The sequence below is a fragment of the Antechinus flavipes genome, chromosome 4 (genome assembly GCF_016432865.1).
Source record: "Antechinus flavipes isolate AdamAnt ecotype Samford, QLD, Australia chromosome 4, AdamAnt_v2, whole genome shotgun sequence".
NCBI lineage: Eukaryota > Metazoa > Chordata > Mammalia > Dasyuromorphia > Dasyuridae > Antechinus > Antechinus flavipes.
In genome coordinates, this window is record NC_067401.1 from 6,106,113 (window position 1) to 6,129,175 (window position 23,063).

General features: G+C 44.0%; 1 protein-coding gene across 5 annotated transcripts in view; it reads right to left on the minus strand.

Annotated features, from left to right (window-relative positions):
* The window catches only part of ASB18 (ankyrin repeat and SOCS box containing 18), a 413,251-nt gene that overhangs the window by 389,379 nt on the left and 809 nt on the right, over nucleotides 1-23,063 (minus strand). The window contains exon 2 of one of the 5 annotated variants that reach the window (XM_051999124.1): nucleotides 7,281-7,444. The exons of 3 other annotated variants lie outside the window; for them this stretch is intronic. In XM_051999124.1, the coding sequence (XP_051855084.1) occupies nucleotides 7,281-7,444 (164 nt within the window). Of the gene's footprint in view, nucleotides 1-7,280; nucleotides 7,865-23,063 lie in introns of those variants that run through there. One more of the 5 variants, XM_051999125.1, reaches the window with a different exon arrangement.

Genomic DNA, 23,063 nt, shown 5'->3' on the forward strand with positions numbered 1-23,063 from the left:
CTCAGAGCTGAGAGACAGAGGGCCTCCTTCGAGGAGCAGTCAAGAGGCCATGTTCCTTGTCAAAGAAGCCATGGGGGACTAGCATGTAAATAGACTGGAGGGGGCTGGGTTAGGAAGGATGTGGATTCCAAACGGAGCATTTTGTATTTAATCCTGAAGGTGGTGGGCAGCCAATCAGATTTACTGAGTAGGAGATGCTGTGGTCAGACCTGTTACTTTGGTGGCTGAATGGAGAATGGACTGGAGAGACTTAAGCCAGGAAGAACTGCCTTCCCTAACAAGCAGCTTCTGCAATAGTGGAAGCACGAGGTGATGGGGGCCTGGACCAGGGTGCGGGGGGGGGGTGGTATCAGCAGAGAAGGGGGTGTATTTAAGAGATGTTGCCCAAGTGAAAATGACAGCCCTGGGCCCCATATTGGATATGAGAGTGAGAGCTAGTGAGAGATGGAGATAGGAATTCTAGGGCGACTCCTGGGGCCGTAACCAGAGGGACTGGGAGGATGGTCTTGTCTTCTTCAGTAACAGGAGATTTGGAAGTGGGGAGGGTTCGGTTTTGGATATGATGAGTTCAGATTAGAGAGATTTTCAGTTCTAGATGACTAACAAAGACTTGGAGATGCAAGACTGGAGGTCAGCGGAGATAGATTTGAGAATCATAAGCACAGAAGAGAGAACTGAGTCTGTGGGAACTAATCAAGTAAACAAATAGTATGTAGGAAGAAATGAAGAGAGTTCAGGACAGGATCCTGAGGGACAGGATCCTGGAGGAAGGTCCAGCCAAGGAGACTCAGAAGGAGTGGTCACATATGTAGGAGGAGAACTTGGGAGGAAGGAAGACCATTATATTTGGCAATTAAGAAATCATTGGATTTTGAGTTATTTTTTTTTAACATAGCTGATATGAGTTTCTTTGCTTGAATATATATATATGTATATGTATATATATGTATATATGTATGTATATATTTGTAATGGACTTTGTATTTCTTGCTTTCTCAAAGAGTCAATATCATAGATTAAATAAGTGCTTTTTATGTACCATGCACTGTGTTAAGTGCTAGGAAAACAGAGACAAAAATCCTGCCCTGGCCTTCAAAGGAACTACATTCTAGACAGATATGTGTTTATACACACACACACACACACACACACACACACACACACACACGGGGGCGGGGAGAGAGAGGAGAGAGAGAGAGAGAAGGAGAGTGAGGAGAGGGGAGAGGAAGAGGAGAGAGAGAGAGAGAAGGGGGAAGAGAGAGGGAAGAAAGGGGAGGGAGAAAAAGAGAGAGGGGAGGGAGGGGGGATAGGAAAGGAAAGGGAAAGGAAAGAAACAGGGACAGGGAGAGAAGAGAGGAGAGAGGCAGAGAGGAGAAAGGAGAGGGAGATGGAGAGGGGGAAAAGGATAGGGAAGAGTGAGAGAGGAGAGGGGAGAAAGAGAGAGAGATGGAAGAGGGAGAGGGGAGAGAGGACAGGGAAAAAGAGAGATGGGGAGGAAAGGGAGAAGGAGAGAGGAGAGGAAGGAAGGAAGAAGGAAGAGGGAGAGAGGAGAGGGGGGAGGAATTCTCAGATCTGTTTATTTAACCCTATTTTTTCTCCTAATTTTCACTTTCATCTCCAACTCCCCATTGGACATTTTGAACTGGATGTTTTCTAGACACTTTAAACTCACCAAGTCCCACACTGAGCTCATTGTCTTTCCCCCAAACCTTCTCCTTTTCTAAACTTCCCTATTCCTTTCAAGGATTCTGCCATCTTCCTCAGCACCCAGCACAGGTGTCACCTTCAATGGCTCATCCCCCCCCCCAACATCTAACAGTTGCCAAGCTCTGCCATTTTTACTTTATGCCATCTCTTGCCCACACCCCCTTCTCTCATTGTTCTCATGCTGGGCTAGGCCATGCTGTGACAATGGCTGGGTCTGGTGGTCGGTTTCCCTGCATCAACCATCTCCCCACTCCAGTCCATTCTCCATTCAGGCATCAAATTAATCTTCTTAAAGCACAGGTCTTACCTGGGCTTGGAAGAATGACTATTTCATTCATTTACATTCAAAGGAGTGACCACGACATTTTTTTAACCAATCAATTCCAGTGGTTCTACTACAGACAAATAGGCACAGAGAAATAGAGACAGAGACAGGAGCACGAAGAAACACTGAGAGAGGCAGAGACAGAGACAGAGGACACAGAGACAGACACAGAGACAGACACAGAGAGAAACAAAGGCAGAGACAGAAATAGAGACACAGAGACTGAGAGACATAGACAGCACGAGGAACATGTTGAGACAGATGCACATTCAGAGGCAGAGACAGAGGAACACAGAGACAGACACAGAGAGAAACAGAGACAGAGACAGAAATAGAGACACAGAGACTGAGAGATACAGACAGCATGAGGAACATGTTGAGACAGATGCACATTCAGAGGCAGAGACAGAGGAACACAGAGACAGACACAGAGAGAAACAGAGACAGAGACAGAAATAGAGACACAGAGACTGAGAGACACAGACAGCACGAGGAACATGTTGAGACAGATGCACATTCAGAGGCAGAGAGACACAGGGATGGAGCCACAGTGCCTCAGTTCCAAGGGCTGTGACCTCGACAGCAGAGAAGAAAGCCAATTGTAGATTCAAAAGTCCTGGCTTTTGGGAGCTAAGTGGGAGAAAAGAGAAGAGAAGATCCAGGGAGCCTGGAGAAATTACCTGCTCAGCAGAGATGCAGCTAGAGGGGAATAGTGGGAGGATTTAATGAGAAGAGATTTCAGAGCCTGCAGGACCAGCAGCATGACTAGTTATGGCCAAATATACAGGACTCTTCTCTCTGTACCAGGTCCCCATGCGGAAGAGCGTCATCCTGGTTTTGGGGCAGATGTTTTGTAGTGACTGCAATTACTTAGACCACCTTAATAAATGCCTTTTCTTTGGACTGATTGTGTCTAGTGTCTGACTTTTAAAGTAGATTTACTGGTGGGGCCTTGGGAGCAATAGTTTTACAGATATCGCCCTGCAGAATACCCTTGAGTCCTGGAGGTAGTTGTACTCAAATTGTTACCTGTGAGGGCTGAGTCGAGGAAGTATGTTCAGAAGTGGGTCTACATAAATAAATAAAACTATATATACACAGTAATTTCGGTGGTACTGGAGAAAAACAGCCACAATGCAAAATCAGGGAGCCGTTCAGTAATATGTTGCCATCCTCGTGCCTCCCTTACCCCTGGCCAATTAGAGTGAGAGTTGAGATGAAGGGGCTTAAAGAAATGTACATCAAAATACATTTGAAAACCCCCAACCCTTACCCCTCCATGTCCACTGAAACAGCAGGAGGAAGAGAAGCAAACACAAAACAACTGGCCGACATTATCTGGTTTGCTCTAGGAAGGGCTTGAGAACAAGCTTTAGTCCTCCTGAAAATCTCTGAGTTGGAGGAAAAAAAAACCCCAACTTTGAAGTGTTGCTCCACATTCCACACAATTCGGGTTTGTTGCTTCGAGCTCTTTAGGGTTTTGTGTGTGTGTGTAGAGGGTTGTTCTTTCTTAAGGAATAAAATGGAGCAGGGGCTATGTACTTTACTTTCTGAAAACTTTGGTGCTTTCAAAAGCCCCGTTGAAGGTTGTTAGCTGCATCGAGCAATGGTCTAAGTAGGGGGGGAGCCAGTCCCTGGTGAATACACATCAAGGGGCAGGAATTCACGCGGTAGGCATGCCGGCTCCTAATGATGGCAGAATCGATCGCATGGCTGTAATGAGCTGCAAAGGGGACCCTTTTCACAGGCCAACTCCTTCCCCAGAGCCCATGCTGAGAAGTTTTGAAAGACCACTCCTTAATTACCTACCAGCGTGGAAGACAGATTCCTAACCTGGCAAGCTTTGGAGCCCTGCCACCTTGAGGATGCTGTATACATGGCTCTGGGAAGGACAGGTTAGTTAGGTGCTAAAGACAGGATGACCATGGCAGGGCCCAGGGTTAGGGTTAGGGAGCAGGAGATACCTGAGGGGGAAGCCCATTGGTCCTTAGGAAGATGGGGAACTTGGGTCTAGAGTAAAAGCTTGGATTTGTGCAGAAATTTGGAGACAAGGGGAATTCTTTTATTTACTACCCATGGAACTTTGGGCAAATTGTTTAGCTCTCTGGACTTCTGTTGTCTATTATATTAAAAGGTCTTGGAGTTGAATTAGATTATCTCTGAGGTACTCCCCTGAGCTATATTGATGATTTCAAGTTCCACAATAAAGATGGACGTTCCACTGTCTCTCAGACCACATCAATGCCTGGCACATAGTAGGTCCCCCAAAGTCCTTATTGATTGATCTGGCTAGGCTGGTGAGACTACTTGAGCCCCTGTCTAAGATGAAGCTAAATGGGAGGAAACCTTTCCTGACAATCATTGGTATTCCCAGCGTCCTTGAAGACTCAGCTCCAATTCCAACTTTGGGAGAAAGTCTTTCCTTGTCCCCTCTAGCTTCCAGCATACTCTCTCATCTATTCCATAGAGAGTGTATGTGTAGCCAGTTATTGTCATATGGCCTCTTCCAACAGAATGTTAGCAACTTGAGATTGGGGTCATGTGTTTGTCCTAGGAGGTAGAAGTTTCAAAGAGGTAGATTTAGGAATAATGTCAGGAAAAATTCATAACAATGAGAGCTGTCTCAGAGTGTAATGGACTTCCTCAAGAGGTAGTAGATTTCTCTTCCTTAGAGATCTTCAATCAGAGACTGAATGGCTATCCCCGGAGTATATTGTGGCAGAGGTTTTTTTGGGTTATGGGATGGACTAGACAGCCACAAAGATCCCTTCTAAATCTGATGTTTTGTCATTATTTTATTAAGCACTTGGTCTTGGACCAGCGTTACATAAAATGAGAAAACATGGAAGGTTTCAATCTCAGTGCTGAAGGGGGCACTCCCATTGATGAGCTAGTTCATCACTGAAGTCTGGAAATAAACATATATTGTATGCTTGAGTTCAAGCCATTAATAAGGTAATTTTAACCCTCTTTCCCTCAAAAATTTATCCAGTTTTAATTTCCAGGATCTAGGTATAGTCCCCTGGTGCCTCTGTGGCCATTCGTTGCCCTCTCAATCAGATGCTTATATCCCAGTGTTAACATCAACAGCTTATGTTATTGAATCTGCTGTTATTGAATCTATTGTTGTCTCTGGGATTTCTTCATATGGAGGCAAAGTGGAGAGGGATGAGCTTTCCAGTGGCCATTTCATTTCATTCATTTATCATTTCAATTCAATTCAAAAATCATTCATTAGGAGGTAATATGATAGGATGCCGTATGTGAAAGAGTGCTATATTTGAAATAGGAGAATCTAATTCATCCTGGCTCTGCCCCTGCCTACGTGTGTGACCTTGATGAAATTATTGAATATATCCAGGCTTTATTTTCCATATCTGTAAAGTGATGGAAATGGACAAATGAATCCTAAAGCTCTAAATAAATGATCCTGAGAACCCAAGGTATGTGTTATGTACCAGAAACTAGAGATAAAGACAGTCATGCAGTCTCTGCCATGGAGGAGTTTATATTCTACTGGGATTGGGGAAAAAAATGGATATAAATAATATAAGATACTTTCAAGAAAGAGGAAGTACCAACAATGGAGGGAGGGGAAGACCTCCTTATGTGGGAGGGGAACAAGGGCTGTGCTTGAAGGATGCCAGGGATTCTGTGAGACTGAGGTGATGAGGGATACATTTCAGGCTTGGAGGGGTCAGCTGGAGCTAAAATTCAGAAGGCTTCATCTAGGGGAAACAGCTAACAGGTTAACAAATGCACTGACAATGGAGTTTAGAAAATGACTGGTTTCCATTTTCTTTCTCTCTACTTCTTCTATCAGGTTTTTCCCTAAGCTTTCAGCAGCTCCATCCAGAGGGTTAGCAGCATATCCCGTGTGTGTGTGTGTGTGTGTGTGTGTGTGTGTGTGTAGCTTGAGGAGATCGAGCTTTCTGGATATCTCTTTTTTGAGACTGAATAGCTCTTCCTGAGCTCTTGATCTGGGAGTTGCCACTGCTGGAATGGGGGGAGCCCATTACATTTGCATTACATAGGCTGGGAGCCATGGGAACTATTCCTGGGGGAGCTGAGCCTCTTAAAAGGAGAATTCTTTCTTTCCCCATCCCTCTTGGCATTTTGATTAGCTATAACAGATTTATCCATCTCTAAATCTTGGGTGCCCTAAACAACGCTCGGGTTTCTTTGAGAAGGGGCAATTCCTATACCCATTTCACAAATTTCCCTTTTCTATATGTTCACTTTGTATTGCTCACACGAGACCATTTCTAGAGGGCCCCTCTCATTTCCTGTCTTCTTTCAGTAGGTCCACAGCTACTGCCTCCACAGCACACTTTTGCCAGCATACTGAAGGCAGGCGAGGCGCTTTACCGATGCCATTGTCTCACTTCATCCTTATAGCAACTCTGAGGACATCGGCGCTACAAGGTTATAGTCTCCCCACACAGAGAAGAAAACTGAGGTTCCAGGCACAATGCCTTGGGCAGGATTATTTTGTAATGAAGTGCCAGAGGAAGGACCAGAACTTAGGCCGCTTCCAAGCTCCGTGTTCTTTACAGCGTGTCTATATCTGTGCTGTGGATATCCACATCAGGTAAGTATCACAGGTGGCATCGGAACCCAAGATTTCTTTGACTTCATTCAGATCTAATGTCTTAGTTAACTGCCTTAGTATGACAACACTTAGTACATCACCTGTCCATTAATAGATGCTTTATAAACACTTGTTCACTCTAATTTTATATGGAAATATATGCCTCTAGACCTAATTTGCATTTGCTCAATGACTTTCTTCATAATAACAAAACTCTACAAGTTTTGTCTCATTTAATGCTTCCAGGAAAGTAGATGCTATTATCCCCCTTTTATGGAAGAGAAAATCGAGGCTAAAAGACAGTTTGAAGCAGTATTGAAAGTTAACACTCTATCCACTGGGCTGTCCAGCTGCCTATGATTTTATAAAGCACTGAATATACAAAACAATGCAGAATACAATGCCCACTCTCAAGGAGTTCCCCATCTAATGTGTTTCTCTATCTCTTGTTTTTGGTTGAAGTTACTAATACTATAAAGTCTCTTTCTCTATAGGAGATGTATCTATCTATGCTAATACTATAAAATCTCTTTGTGAATATAGGAGGTGTTTCTGTCTGTCTCTGTCTCTGTCTCTGTCTCTCTCCCTCTCTCTCCCTCTCTGTCATTAGTAGCCCATAATAATTAAAAAACAGGTCTTTGCCAGTAAGCAAGTTACCTGATAATCCAAAAGTGGCTGGAGATTTCACCTGCCATTCCATTTCATTCTTATGGATCTCAAAGACCACGTTGGCATCTCCATAGTGTTGGGCCATCAGCGGCTGGAGGCTGCCCAGGTCGCCCATGACCAGGGCTGTGTGGTACTGGTCCACGGGAGCAGGACTCCGAGAGGGGTCTCTTTCCATCTTCTGAAAGATTCGGAGCTTTGCCCTCCCTGCTTCTGGCAGTCCGTCTGTGGCCATGCTGTTTATCTGAGCAGAAGCCCTCCTCTCTGGGAGGGGAAAGATGACCTTATACAGGGGCAGTGATTTCTATTGTCATCTCTTCATTGTAGTCTGGCCAGGGCTGATCAAGGGGGTATTTATAACTCCTGTGGGCTCCGAGGAGAATGCTGGCCGATAGGACCAGGTCATGTGAGTTTCTAGATGCAGAAACGATTAGCCAGGACCTCCAGAGGACACGTGTCATGTTTATTCTAGACACAACTATATGTATTGATTCAAAACTACTCCACAAACCTGGCAAGCTCAGCTATTCAGCAGACAAGTCTAACTACTGATATTCTGTTTTCTAGTCTAGAAGACTTTTAGATCGGATGGATTTGAAATTTGAGAAATGATAATATTAAATGCTTCTTTCTTTACTTTTTTTTTTTTTGAGGGGGGAGAGGATCCAGAACTCTCATCTTTTTTTTAGAATGTCCAGTGTGGAAACTCCCTCTCCAATGTATCATATAGTCTTTGAGAGTTGCTCAGAGATGTCTAAGTTCACATAATTTGTCTGATTCATAGGTAGGACCTGAATCCAGATCTTTCTAAGTCTGAAGTTGTTTCCTGATCCCTGTCATGTTACTTCCTAACCAAGATACTTACAAACCAAATGTTACATCAGTAATTTTTTTTTAATTGGAAAAACAATCTTCTATGATCAGAGTTTTAAGGAGGGATTCTGGCCCCGGGGGGCTAGGTCAATTGAATTTGGTGTTAGATGGTGCAAATTAGTGCCATCTAGTGCAGTATTGAGGTGGATTGGAGATAGTGATCTTAGGAAATAAGGAGTTTGGGGAGCTGAGGCATTTGAAGGGTGCTGGGTTGGGAAAAAATAATAGCTAGCATTTGCCTAATACGTTAAGATTTGTGAAACAGATTGCATGTGTCATTTCCTTTGATTCTTATAACATATCTGGAAGAAAGGTACTGTTATTGCCCCATTTTATAGATGAGAAACCTGAGGTCTTGTCAGAATCACACAGCTAGTAAGTGTTTGAGGATGGATTCTTCTGGATTCCAGGTCCAGCACTTGATCTACTGTGCTCTCTAAGAGCCTCTAATAAACTAGCCATTGGGTTTACTAGGGAGAAGGAAAAGGAACCCAAGGCAGCTAGTGGCTGCAGAGGATAGAGTGCTAGGCCTGGAGTCAGCAAAGATCTGGTCTCAGTCATTTACCGGCTGGGTGATCCTGGGCAAGTCACTTCCCCTCATTTGCCTTATTCCACTGGAGAAAAAAACATCAAATCACTGCAGGATCTTTGCCAATAAAACCCCACAGATGGCTCTGGCACACGATGACCCGGGGGGTCACAGAAAGTTGGACAACGAGCATGACCTGAGTGCTCACGGATGACAGCAGCGAGCATGTTTATGAGATGGGATGTACTCTAGTGGTGGTTGCTTGGTGATAGGAGCCAGAGAGGTGGAAAGTAAGGATTTGGCCAGCTCCCCCTCCTGAACCTGTGTGGGAGGGCAGAGAAGAAGAGGTACAGTCGGTCTGGGAGAAAGGGCCAAGATTTGGGGGATCTTCAGGAGGAAGTCAGCGAACACCAGGGATGAAGGAATCTGAGTGGGGGAGACCTAGGAGGAAGAAAAGTTTGCTAATGATAGAGATGGGTTCCAGAAAGCAAGTGCAGAAGAATCAGGGAGGCTAGAGTCAGATTTACTCTGGGCATGGGGCAGTGGCAGCTGTAACACTTTGATGCTGATACCTCTAAATCTTGAGGATTCGTGTGTGACATGGATCCCCATTTCAGGCAGCTCAGGGAGCAAGTCTGCTCCTGCAGGCTGGAAGATCTTAGAAAGGTGTGGTGGTCGGGGCACCCTAGAGATGATAATCAGGTGAGGGAGCAAGACAGCTGGGCATGGGGCAGGGGGAGGAAGAGTGCCCCCTTGGACATGGGCACCTGGGAGAGTCCATGCTTATTTGGCTCTCCCCATTATGAAATTTGCTCAGGAAAGACCTTTTCTTGGAGAGGAAAATTGGTGAAGAGTGGATTCCAATTCAAAACACAGAATATTCAAAGATGGGTCAACTTCACTGGGGTCTGATTCCAAGACATTGCATCAGGGGTCCTCAAAATAGAATTGTGACAATGGGCTGCTTCAGTCTGAACTCCATACAAAAAGATGATATGACAATCAGTCCTAAAGAATGGGTGACTTCTAAATCACTTACACCAATGATTTCAAATGAATTTCCCAGCCAACCTGAAAGGTGGATGTCACTATTTCCCCCATTTAATAGATGAGGAAACTGAGACCTAGAAATGTGAGTGATTTGCTCAATGTCACACGATAAGTCGGAAAGATGTGTCAGAGGTGAGATGAAATCAGCACTTCCTGACTCTTCTGAGTTAGTCCTTGAGAACCCGAGTCACCCCTCTCCATAATAAAGGCTCCTTGTCAAGGGAGGTGGGGATACATCTGTGAGAGCTAACCAGGCAGCTTCTTTCAAGTCCCCATGCTAAAGCCCTCCAGCTCCACCCCCCCACCATGGGCTCCTCCTGTCTTCCTGTTTTAAAATTCCAGAGCTGTTCTGTCATGCTAATAACAATTCCCTGCTCTTAGGGGGCTCCAGCTCTCAGAGTCTTTTTGTCATCTTTTCATTTTTCTGGAGACTGATTATGTTGGTAATTAGACTGATTTCGGAAAACTCTGGTGAGAACTTCTCTGACTCTGACTGGAGTCTGGCTGGAGAGCAGCCCGTTGGGTGGAATTTCTCCCGAACCTGCCTGGTCTCTCCTGTCATGGGCCATTAAGGGGCGGGGAGGACGCTGAAGGTAAGTCCCGGGATGATGTTTTCTGTACTAAGTTTAGCTTCCCTGACATGATTTATCTACAGCTCCCAAAATACCCAAATAGAGGGCCAGAGGGAAGCTGGTCCCAAAGCAGGTTGGCGTCTTTTCAGAGAGCTTTAAAAATAGCCCACAGTGGCCCCCACTGGGCATGGAATGAACGCCTGTGGGCTATCGGTGACTTCAGGAGTGGGGAGATTCTATTACAGAATCTCCATGGAAAGAGATCTCTGTGACCGATTAGTACAATTCAGATTAACTCCCGGACCTTGGGCTCCTCCCCTGTAAAATGAAAGGACTGGATGAGGTGACTTTGAAGGTCCCTTTCAGTTTGAGATCCAGGATCCTATATTTTTGTAATTCCATCACAATCTTGTGATTTAACAAGAGATCATCTGGGCTTGCCTTGGGGAGCGCTCTCCACCTCCCAAGGCTGCCTACCCCTGTAGGAGCCATGCGGAAGTTTTAGGAAGGCTGACTTAGTTTGGATGTCACCAAAGACTTCCTAATCATGAGAGCTGTCAACCATAGAAGGCTTTCCTGGAGACAGCTAGTCCAAGAGCACCCCAGAAAGTCTTCCTGAGGGCTACGAGAGGCAGCTGCCCTCTAGTGGAGAGAGAGTTATCTTCAAAGCCACTAAGTCCTAGATTCAATTCCCCTTCTCTGGCTAAATAAGGAGTATTATCTGGGAATTGTATTATCTGAAAAGGAGGTGGAGAGGCAGGGATGAGAAATAAACAATTCTGATGCCTTCAAAAATGACAAGCCCAGAGGAAGGATTTCAGGACATTGGATAGCTCTACGGAGGATGCATCCATCAATCAATCAAGCTACAAACATGTATTAAGGATTTACTCTGTTCTAGGCACTGGAAGACAAATCAAACAGTCCTTGCCCACAAGGTGCTTATAGTCTTTGGGCAAAACACTTGGATTGGACCCATACAAGAAAATCAAGGCACAGATGGATTGGAGACCCCTTTTCAGTGAGATCCTAAATTCATTGGCCATGGCTTAAATTCACTCTGCCATGGCACTGTTCCTGAAAGGAGCTGGGAACCAGGCTGGGAATGAATTTCTTGGACTATTATACCATTGGTATGAGTTCTCCCAATAACCCCAGTTTTCTAGTGAGCTCCCACACCTCCGCTCTTCCCTCCATCCTTCCTTTCTTGCTCTTCAATTTGTAAAGAAAAAATGCTTGATCTTTGAATGGGCAGCAGGCAATCATAGGGCAGACATAGACTGTCACATGCATTAATAATCACGCACACCCACAACCACACACCCAACACATACATAATTCCACAACCATACACACATACACTCTCACACTCACACTCACACATCACACACACACACACTCACACACACTTACACTCTCACAATACACAACCATAAACATATAATAGAGATAAATCAATATCATGTTACAGAGACCCACAGTCAAATATATCTGAACACATATAAAAGATAATAATAAAACCCAATTAAAAATACATTTAATTTATTATACAATTCAAATCATAGATATATATTACATATAAACAACATCCACATATACAAACACAAATCTGAAATACATATAAAACAAAAGCATGGAAACATATGTATACAAACACAATTCACTTACATATTAACAAATACTTACAAAACACCATTACAAGCTATAGTCATACACTTCAAAATCACATACACAAAGATATATATATATATATATATACACATATTGACATCAATAGGAAATGTGAAAATATAACATATCCATATACAAAATATATGGAAACACATGTACACAAATACAACCTGCATATGGCAAACACATGAGTAAACATGAAATACGACTAGAATACAATCATTCACTTTTAAGTCACTCACACAAATACATATACAAGAAATACAATCATATATATAAATTACATTTACACAAAACATGTATATATTCATACATTAAGAAAACAAATACACAGAAATGCACATTTGCACATAAAACCTGCACACAAATACACACAGAAACCCAGGTAGAGAATCAAAGAAATATGTACAATGACACGCACAAACACACTGAACCTGTGTAAATGTACACACAAAGCATGTGTACACCCCCCATATAAACATCGGCCACGCACACAGCTGCCCCAGCACTCGTCACATAGACATTTATCTCTAAGATGTGAAAGTATCTTAACCTTCTTCCTGAATACCAATGTTTGTGCCGCACACCTCATTTAACAGAACATTAAAACATTTTACTTCCTTCGATCAAGTGAATCTATTAATAATGACTTAGATTGTCTGCTCTGATTTCACATTATTAGGAGAACTCATTGGCATCCCGTGGCAGAGCATGCTATGTCTCCTTCCCCAGCACACACACACTCACATACTCACACACTCTCTCACACACACAGACACACACACACAGACACACACAGTCACACACACACTCACACACTTACATACTCACACAATCACTCACACACTCTCTCACACACACTCACACATACACTTACACACACTCTCACACACACACTCACACTCTCACACTCACACACTCTCTCACACACACTCACACACACACACTCACACTCACATTCTCACACACTCATACACTTACACACTCACACACACACACAGACACACTCACACCCACTCACACACCCTTCAGTCCTGCAACTGCTGGGGCCCTCAGCATAGACAAAAGCTCAATGTTCAAACCTGAGCATCTTTACCACTTTCTTGTCTACAAGCCCAGAGCCCTGGGTCATCTCCATAGGAGAAATGTGCCCGGGGGAGGTGTACCCATTACTGAGAATGGGATTACCGATGACTCTGCTTACGACGCCCGCTTGGGGTCCCCTCTGCTGGATCCGCCACCCGAGGCCTGCTTTGACAGCTCTACCTGAGGCCTCCGGCCCAGCCAGAGATGTAGTGGCTATAGCAGGTCCTTCTTGGTTGGAAGGCTGTGAGTGCTGGACTCCGTCATCCCCAAACTGACCAGACCCCTACTTGAAGGATCCCAAGCTTCTCGGCACTAGTAGTGATGACTCTCTGCCACGGCCTTTTACAATGAACACAAAGCTCGGTTGGGTACCGTAGAAAGCTGGATTGGGTGTCAGAAGTCACGGGTTCAAGTCCAGGCTTTGTCTCTCTAGACTAAATCCCTTAACTTCTATGTTATCACTTTTCCCTATAAAATAGGAGCATTAGACTAGAGGATGAGGTAGCTGGGGGGCACCATAGAGCACCAAGCTCCAGGCCTGGAGTCAGTGAGACCAGAATTCAAATCCAGCTCAGGCATTTATTAGTTGTGTGACTGAGCAAGTCATTTAGCTTCCGGGGTCCCCAAGAGTTGGCTCCCACTGAAACACAGCAAGACTGATGACGAGAAGAAGCCCCCTAAATCTGCAGCCCCAGATCAACTAGCTAACACATATTCCACAAGTGCCTACTGTGCGCCCAGCACCGAGCTAACATCCAAGGATACGCAAAGGAGGGCAATCTCCCTTCTCTGAGAAGCTGCCTGGCCCAGGCAGAACTCCCTTAAGGATTATCAAACTGTATCATGCCTCTTGGCCTCCATTTGTCAGCTTGAAGTCCTCTAAAGCCCTCAGATCTTTTTCAGATGACTATCCGGTCCTGCTTCCTCCATGTAGTGCTTAATTTGGTTTTTGAATGCATTTTGCTGAGATATTTTTATCCTTATAAAATTTCATCTTGCCTTATTCAGCCTAACTAACCATGGTGTGTGTATGTGTGTGTGTGTGTGTGTGTGTGTGTGTGAGTGTGAAAGTATGTGTCAGTATGTGTATGTCAGTGTGTGTGAGAGTGTGAGAATGTGTGTATGTATGTGTGTGTGTCAGTGTGTGTGTGTGTGAGTGAGAGTGCGTGTGTCAGTGTGTGTGTGTGTGTGTGTGTGTGTCAGTGTGTGTGAGTGTATGTCAAGTGTGTGTGTGAGTGTGAGAATGTGTGTCAGTGTGTGTGTGAGTGTGAGAGTGTATGTGTCAGTGTGTCTGTGTGTGTGAGTGTGTGTGTGTGAAAGTGTGTGTCAATATGTGTATGTGAGTGTGTGTGTCAGGGTGTGTGTGAGTGTGAGAGTGTGTGTGTCAGTGTGTCTGTGTGTGTGAGTGTGAGAGTGTGTGTGTCAGTGTATGTGTGTGTGTGTGTGTGTGTGTGTGTGTGTGTGTGTGTGTGTGTGTCCTCCATCAGCACTCCTTCCCAGCTTTGGATCGTCTGCAGGGCTGACAAGGGTGCCATCTTCCACCTTAATTTGTCACCGATAAAAACAAGAGGACAGGAGATCACTAAGGAGATCACCGACTTGAGCTCAGATGCAGAAAACTTTGAACAGAGCTGCCCTAGGGTGACGGGGCTGTCCGCCAAGGCCCCCTGTCCCTGCAGGTCTCCAAGTGGAGGCTGGATGACCCTTGGTCAGAGAAGCTGAAGAGAGGATCCTTGTTCAGGTCCATGTTGTGGGAGAGCCCCCCGAGCCCCAGGCCGGCGATACTGTGACCTGTGCCTTGGACATGACTCTGCGAGGCTGAGGGAGCCCCAGATTTGAGGGCGTGTTGCCAAAGGAATTGCATCAGCCGTTAGCCTCCATTGGTCCGTATTCCTAAATCCCGATTCCAGTGTCGCAGCCGATGTGGGGCAGGAAGGGATGACCCAGTCCTAGCAGCTTCCTTATCCCGAGTGACCACCCAGAAGTCACCCCGTGCCATCCCGGGCCCAAGCTCCTTATTCGTGGGAACAAATAGACTCCCAGGAACGCACCCCGTGCTTCTCGGGGTCGGGGGAGCTTTTCGGCCCCTCCAGCCACTTCTTGGACCGAAACCATTTTCTCCCTAAATGAATTAAGCATATTCAAAGGTAATCTGCTGTTATTGCCGGGAAGTGTATTCCTAATAAATCCCACTTGATCTGGGCAAATCAGTTCAGGCGGCGCATAATTGAGTCTGCTCGCAAGGACTTGAGCAAGAATTCCGCAATCAGCGTTAATTAAGGAGATGGGACAATAATTCCTGCATAATTTCGGAGCTTTTCCTGGCTTGTGAATCACGGTAATAAGGGCAGTGCTCGGGCTGGTGCTGGGCTGCTGTCATTAGAGGCTGATTTATAAGCACTTAGGAGGCTCTAATTTCCTTGAGCTCGGAGCAGGGTCTCCCGACCCCCAATCCCCTCCCAGCAAAGGGGCTTCAAGCACAGAGAGCGGGGACGAGGGGGAGAGCACGCAGGGCCGCCATCTTTGTCACTCGCTCCTCTCATAATGGATTTGAAGTGAAAGGTTTAATCCTACTCCCGACCCTTGGAGGGCTAGTGCCACTGGACCTGGACTCCCTCCTATGGAAGGTGGCAGGAAATGAATCTCCAAAGGTCTCGTTTCCTCTGGCTCTAAATCTCTGATTGCAGGATTTAGACCTGGAAAAGACCTTAGAGATCATGCAACCCAGACTCCTGATTTTACAGAAGGAGAAACTGAGGCTCAGAGAGCTTATTTCTTATCTCAAATCTCGGAGTTTATAAGTAATTATGGCAAGATTTGAAACCAGGTCCCTTGGTTATGTGTTTAATATTCTTTGCACTGCACCAAACTCCCTCCACCCCCCAACTTTTTTCTCTACTATTCATTCAGCAGCTGTTTTGTTTGACGACCTTACATGCATGATGAGCTTTCTGAAGACCACAGATTGAAACCATAAGGGCAACAACATCTAAAGAAATAACAAAAGGGCAGCTCGCAATGGATAGACCACCTGCCCTGGAGTCAGGAGGACCTGAGTGCAAATCAGACCTCACACACGTACCACTTCCTAGCTGTGTGACCCTGGGCAAGTCACTTAACCCCAATTGTCTCAGAGGGAAAAAAAAAAAGACAAGCAAGTCATTGCAAGACGTCAGCTCTTGTGGTCTCGTTTCTGCAAACTTTTCAACAGAAGCATCTGCACTCATAGACTAATTCTTTCTTTCAATATGCATTTAATAATCACCTGTGCTCAATGAGCTTCACAACCTCAATGTCATTCTAGAATCTCCAGGAGCTAAGAAGACTTGAATTCAAATCTTGTTTCTCAATCATTTATTATTAACATGTGGCACTCGGCAAGCCACCTAACTTCTCTCGGCCTCAGTTTTCTTATCTTTAAGATGGGGATAATAATAGCATTTACTTAACAGGGTGGTTTTTAGAATCATATGAGATCCTAAGAGAGGGGAGGTGCTTTACAAACCTTAACATGGTAGCTTTTCTTATGGTCTGGTCTAGGCTACCTCCATGCCCTCTGTAACTTTTATGTCCATTTCTCTTCACTCACATGGTCATCACTCTAGGTTAGACTTTTATCACACGTCATCTGGACTATGTCAATAACCTTTTAACTGGCTCCCTTGCTTCTAATCTTTCCCCTCCCACCCTCTCTTTCACATGGTTGTCAATATAATTTTTCTAATTCTCATATCAATCAAGGTCACCCTCCTGTTCCAAGACCTCAAATGGCCGCCATTGCTTGTCTTTCTACTTTCCCCAATTCTACATTTGGAATCTTCTCAAAATCTTCATCCATTTTTTCTTTCTCTTGTCTCTGTCTTTCTATGTCTCCGTCTCTCTGTCTCTGACTCTCTGTCTTCTCCAAAAGAAGAAATGATCCATCTCTTTGCTAAGAGCATCTTCTCTACTTTCTTTGATCTTATATTTCTTTTCTGAAAATTTGACCCTTTAATAATGCACATATTTTTCTGACTTCAATATCTCTTTATCCACTGGCTTGTCTCTGCTGTCTATACAAGCTACCTTAGAGATACTGCAGGTTTGGTCCTGGACCATAGCAATACAGTGAGTCATGTGAGTTTTTTGGCTTCACAGTGCATACAAAAGTTATATTTACACAACTGCAATGCATTAAGTGTGCAATAACCTTATGTCTAAAAATATATGTGCCTTACATAAAATATTTTATTGCTAAAGATGCTATCATCTGAGCCTTCGATGAGTCATCATCTTTTTGCCTTGATGTTGATGGCGTTGATGGCTCAGAGGAGTGATTGATGAAGGTTGGGAGGGGGAGGCTGTGGTAATTTCTTAACATAAGACAACAATGAAATTTGCCATATGGATCGACATGTCCTTTCACCTGAACACATAGAGTTCATTTTACGGTTATTAATTGGTCTGATTTCAATGTTGTTGTGTCTCAGGAATAGGAAGGTCTGAGGAAAAGGCGAAAGATGGGGAATATCTGGTCAGTGGAGCTGTCATTATTATTGATTAAATTCATCATTATATAAGGGAATGGTTCATGGGGCCCCCAAACTAATATCAAATATCCCTGATCACAGATCAGCATGCTAGATGTAACGATCATGAAAAAGTTTGAAATATTGTGAGAATTACCAAAATGTGACCCAGGGACATGATAGGAGCCCCTGCTGTTAGAAAAATGGTGCTGATAGACTTGCTCGAGGCAGGGTTGCCACAGAGCTTCATTTGTAAAAAACAACCCCCCCCATATTTGCAAAACACAATAGAGCTCAATAAAATGAAGTCTGCCAGTACCTAGATCTTCCCTATCATAAGGAAGCCCTCCCTTGGCCCTGCCACACCGATAGCTATTATGCCCGTGGCCATACTCCTCTAAACCCTTGTCCAATGACTGTATGGATGAACTCAAGATTTAATGGTTCTGGCCAGTAGTAGCAGTGAACAGTGGGAGCCCAAGTGTAAAAGCTGTGGAACTTAGGACTCTGATAGGCTAAAGGTCTACTATTACTACTTTATGGCACTAAAGCATAGTCTGATTAATTCCAATGAGCAAGTCTTTCTTAAGCACTGGGAAGGTGGGTTCTGCAACCAGAGGAACTGTGTTCATGTTCCCCTCCTGATGCCTCCTTCCTGTGTGACCCTGAGCAGTCACTTCCCTGCCTTTGCCCTGTCTGCCCTAAGTTTGTACAGGGGGTAGGGGCTGGACTCCATGGCTAGATTTAGACTGAAGAGCCTGTCACTCACTCTGTTTCAGGAGATGTGCCACGTGTTGGGGAATAAAGACAGAAAGGAAACCCCAGCTTCAAACAGCTGACAGGGGAGACACACGTGTGTACATAAGTGAATAAATGCAAAGTATAACTAAAGGGATACACAGTGATTCCAAGGAGGAGAAAGTCCTACAAGTGGAGGGATCAGGAAAGACCTTGTACGGGAGCTGGCACCTGGGAGGGGTTCAGAAGGTGACCAGGGATTCTACAAGATGGCGATGGGAGGGTGGATGTTACCAATTGGGCTTTTCCCCATTAAAAACCTGTTTGTAGGAATTCTCGTGAAAAAAAAAAAGACTCACTGAACTTTCTCATCCAGCTCAACCTCACCCTTCACTAAGCACTTTCACCCTTACAAGGATCAATAAACACTTTCCTAGTGTTCACAAAAATGTGCAGTGATTGTCCTCAGGGAGCTTACAGCCCTACATAATTTAACAGCATTCATTGACACTGGGCTGTGAGGCTCACAACCCACTTTTCCCACAATATTCCTGTGACATTCTTTTTGCAATTCTTGCCCCTTCATTTAAAAATGAGGAAATTGGGGCTCAGAAAGGAGAAGTGGACTTTTTTTGGCTAATCTTAGATAATCAGTAAGGGTCTCTCTTGACTCCTTGTCCAACACTCTTATATGGTATGCCCTATAAAACTCACTAGTGGAGATTTTGAAAGGTTTGCCACTTGTTAGCTTTAAACTTCATAGAGCCACAGGAATGGCTCTTACTTCCTACCTACCCAACCCTACTCTTACTATGCCTGCCCAAGATGCTGCTACATGTCCCAGGTGTAGCTAGTGGATCATTATTCCACTCTCCTCCTACATTTGGGAGGTGTAGGTGTGAAATCCAGGACCAATCTCTTATCTGGTTAATATTAATAACTCCCTTTTCTACTGTATTATTAGAGTTATAGAGAACTTTCCACCTAATAGCTCTGCAAAGGAGACAGTACAAGCATTATTATCCCCATTTTACAGATTAACAAGTGGGAGCTCTGAATAGTCATCCACCTCATTAAGTGCTTAGAAGAGGATTTGAATGCAGACATCTGAATGCCTGATCCAGTGCTCTTCCATTCTCCCCTACTTAGAAGGGCTTATATATAAGAGCTTAAAGAAATTTTAGGAATAAGCTCCTTAAATGTCCTCATTTTACAGGTAAGGAAACTGAGGACAAATTAAATCATAGACTCCTGGATTAAGAGTCTGAGGAGCTCTGGGAATTATCTATTCCAATCTCCTCACTTGATACAAAGATAGAAAAACATAAGTTACATATTTGCTATTTGTCAGGCACATGCTAAGTGTGTGTGTGTGCGTGTGTGTGTGTGTGTGTGTGTGCAAATAAAAACAAGACAATGGAAGCATCAGCTCTCAAGGAGTATGTCAAGGAGAGCTGGGAAAGAGGGTGGGCAGCAGGGTGTGATGTAGAGATGTAGAGACGAGCTGGAAGGGAATGCCTGGCTCTGATAAGAGGAGGTGAAAGTTTACCAATTACAGCTTGGGACCTCAGAGTCAGAACCCAAGGTTTTAGTGGCTAATTGGTCGTAGGAATTCGATTTGGAGGTAGAATAGAGCAGAAATCATCTAGTTTAAGCTTCTTATTTTTCAGATGAGAAAACTGAGGTTCAGGGGAATTAAGTGACTTGCTCAAGATCAGAGTTGGAGGCAGGATTTCTAGCTTGATTTTCTGCCTCTAGAATCAAAGATCAGTTCATTGCACCATTATTACTCTTCTGCCCTATCCTTTGAAATGAGAAGCTGAGTGTGTGTGTGAATGTGTGTGTATATATGTGAGTGTGTATGTGTGTGTGAGTGTGTGTGAGTGTGTGTGTATGTGTGATTATAAGCCTCTCCTCTCTCACCTGGCAGTTGAGAAAATTTTTAATAAAAAGCTTCCATTATCATATCTTCACTTGCTTTTAGGTATGTAAGTCCAGTGACTCCAAACACAACTTGAAACACCCCGTTTCCTATTTCAATCAGAAATTCAAGTGCCATCTTGACTTTCTTATAACAGATCAGCCATGAAATCATGGAATGCTGACACCCTTAATAATGGCAATTAGTAATCAGTTGTCTCCTACGTCCTCTGATTAGGGGAGTATGTGGTGGGGGGAAGGGAATGGCCTAACCCCATCTTCCTCTTCTCTTCTGGGATTTTCTTCTGGCTCCCATCATTCCAAGAAAAAAAAAAAGAAAACAATGGACTATCCTCAACCTGGAAATATAGACTTGAATGAACCAAAATGTAGAAATAAACATTTCTTTGAGTGGCAAGAATAAGAACAGCAATAATAGACCTCTGGGGCTTCAGGGTTTACAAAGCACTTGCCTCACAACAAGCCTTCAAGGTAGGTAGTATAATATTATCATCTCCTTTTTATAGGAAATTGAGGTTTAGAAAGGGTAAGTGATTGTTTGGGAGAATTTGCTGGGATCGAGAAGATGCAGAGGTAAAGCTCATCTTGGGACAATGAGAGTAAGTTAAGTTTTGGATTTATTGGATTCCTTGGGACGAAAGAGCTTATGATATAAATTTCTGGTGGCCAGTAGGGAACATGGATCTGAGTTTGGAAAAGCATGTCTAAGACATGGATTTGAAATTCAGTTACAAAGAGGCAGCAGCAAAAATCATATAAATAAGATCTCTAAGGAAAGACTATAGCACAGAGGCCCCAGGATATCTTGAAGCCTTTAACCAATGATCTGTATTATTCTGGCTGGGAAATTTCTGCTCACTATTTGTTTCTAACGAATGATGTCTTCTTGGTTTTCACAGACTTGATGTTTGTTTGTCTTATGAATCCCATCCCCAAAAGAAAGGGTACTACTGTATCTTTGCTAAGAAAACCCAAATGGGATCACAACTAAACAACAATTAACTGTTCACAGTACCCAGGGGAGCATAATATTGTACCACATGCTCTACAAGAAGTCACTGTCATTTTAATAGTTCATGGCCTAAGACTGTAGAAACTCAGACATAGGCACTCAGATACAGAAGAAACACACACACACACACACACACACACACATATAGTGATATATCCATTAGAACAATATACATATAAGCTTTGATCCTGTTTTTTAACATCTGAACTTAATATGAAACGTCCTGTCATCAGGAGTAAAAGGGAGAGTGCAAATCATCTCTCTTACTGACGCTCCCCCTCCAAAGTAGCTTCTGGGAAATCTCAGAATATAACTTGACTATTATAGATTATTATAGCACAAATTGAGGTCTCTGCACATGTGTATAAAAGGATCTTCAGAACCTGCATATTCAAGCACTCAATGCGACGGTGTGTATTAGATCTAGGACAGCCTTTCTTCCACTTCATAGAAAATGCAGATCTCCAACGAGCCCATAAGCAATTGTTAGAATTCTTCTTTACCAATGAGTCCTACCTAACGCCTCCAGCTTCACAGCACCACCTCATTTGTACACTGCCACAATGTAGAAATCAGAAAAGAAAACACTAATTTTCCATATACAGTCATACATAAAACTCATTGAACTGGTGCATCTGTGACTGTAACTTGGACAGATTCTGCAAATAGGAAATGAGTTAGGCTAAGAATTTTACAGAAGAAAGGAAGCTGGCTGGCTGGGGAAATGGGGTAATGTTTTTAATGCCCCCTTCAACTTTCTCTCTGAGACAAAGACCGTAACACTCATAAGCTTCTGGTAATGTTGCATGACTGGATAATGGAGTGATACAGGCTCCAAAGGACCGAAATGGAGGTTTATCCAAAAGGTGATGGAAATATGTATCATACCTCAAACAGGGAATCATCCAGACAAAATGTCATCAAAGAATTGCATGACTGGAAGAGAAGAAGAGCTGGTTATGGGAGTGAAGGCTAATCAATGGACAGATCCAAGCTCTATCAGTATCCTTGAAAGAAAGGACCCTATTACATTGATTGGTGATGAACTCATGAGAGGTCATGCACAAGAGTCACATGGGAAGGATGCCCATCTGCCTCCTTGGTGAGATTATAGCTGGAGGGCTGGAGCAGCGGGATGAGTGCTTCCCTCCCTGCCACTCCCAATATTATCTCACACTTGTTTTGTATGGTCTCACTTTAAGTTCGAGCTGTCTCTTCCCATGCAATGTAAGTTCCTTAAAGGCTGGGACTCTTCCTTCTTTGTATTCCCAGCACCCATAGCATAATGCCTACAGAAGGAATGACGGAAGAGGACCAGATTACAGACGGCCTTCTTGTTTTCCCTTTATGCCTTCAAGACAAGGAGCCCAGGGCTTTGTAGTGAAGTCTCTGTTTCTGATAGTTTTCCAAAGTGGCCCAGGGAGAGACACTACACATCAAAACCAGGATTTTCAAGGATTTTGTTGGAGTGGGCGCTCCCTCCATAAATACATTGCCAGCCCTCCACTTATTACATGACTTTTTGAGTTGCCTGTGACCAAAATGTTCCTTATCTCTTGAAACTGAAGGTCAGTGGGAGTAAGTTCATATCCTGAAATGCATCAGGGAAAATAGGATCCGGCTTTAGGAACCGGAAGAACTTCAGAGGTCACCTAGTTCAACTTTCTTATTTCACAGAAGAGAAATCCAAAACTCAGAAAGATTAAGTCCAGCATCACACAGAGAGTGACAGTCAGGATCCGAACCCAGGTCCACAGACTGCAAATCCAGTATTTATACCAATTTGTCCCTGCT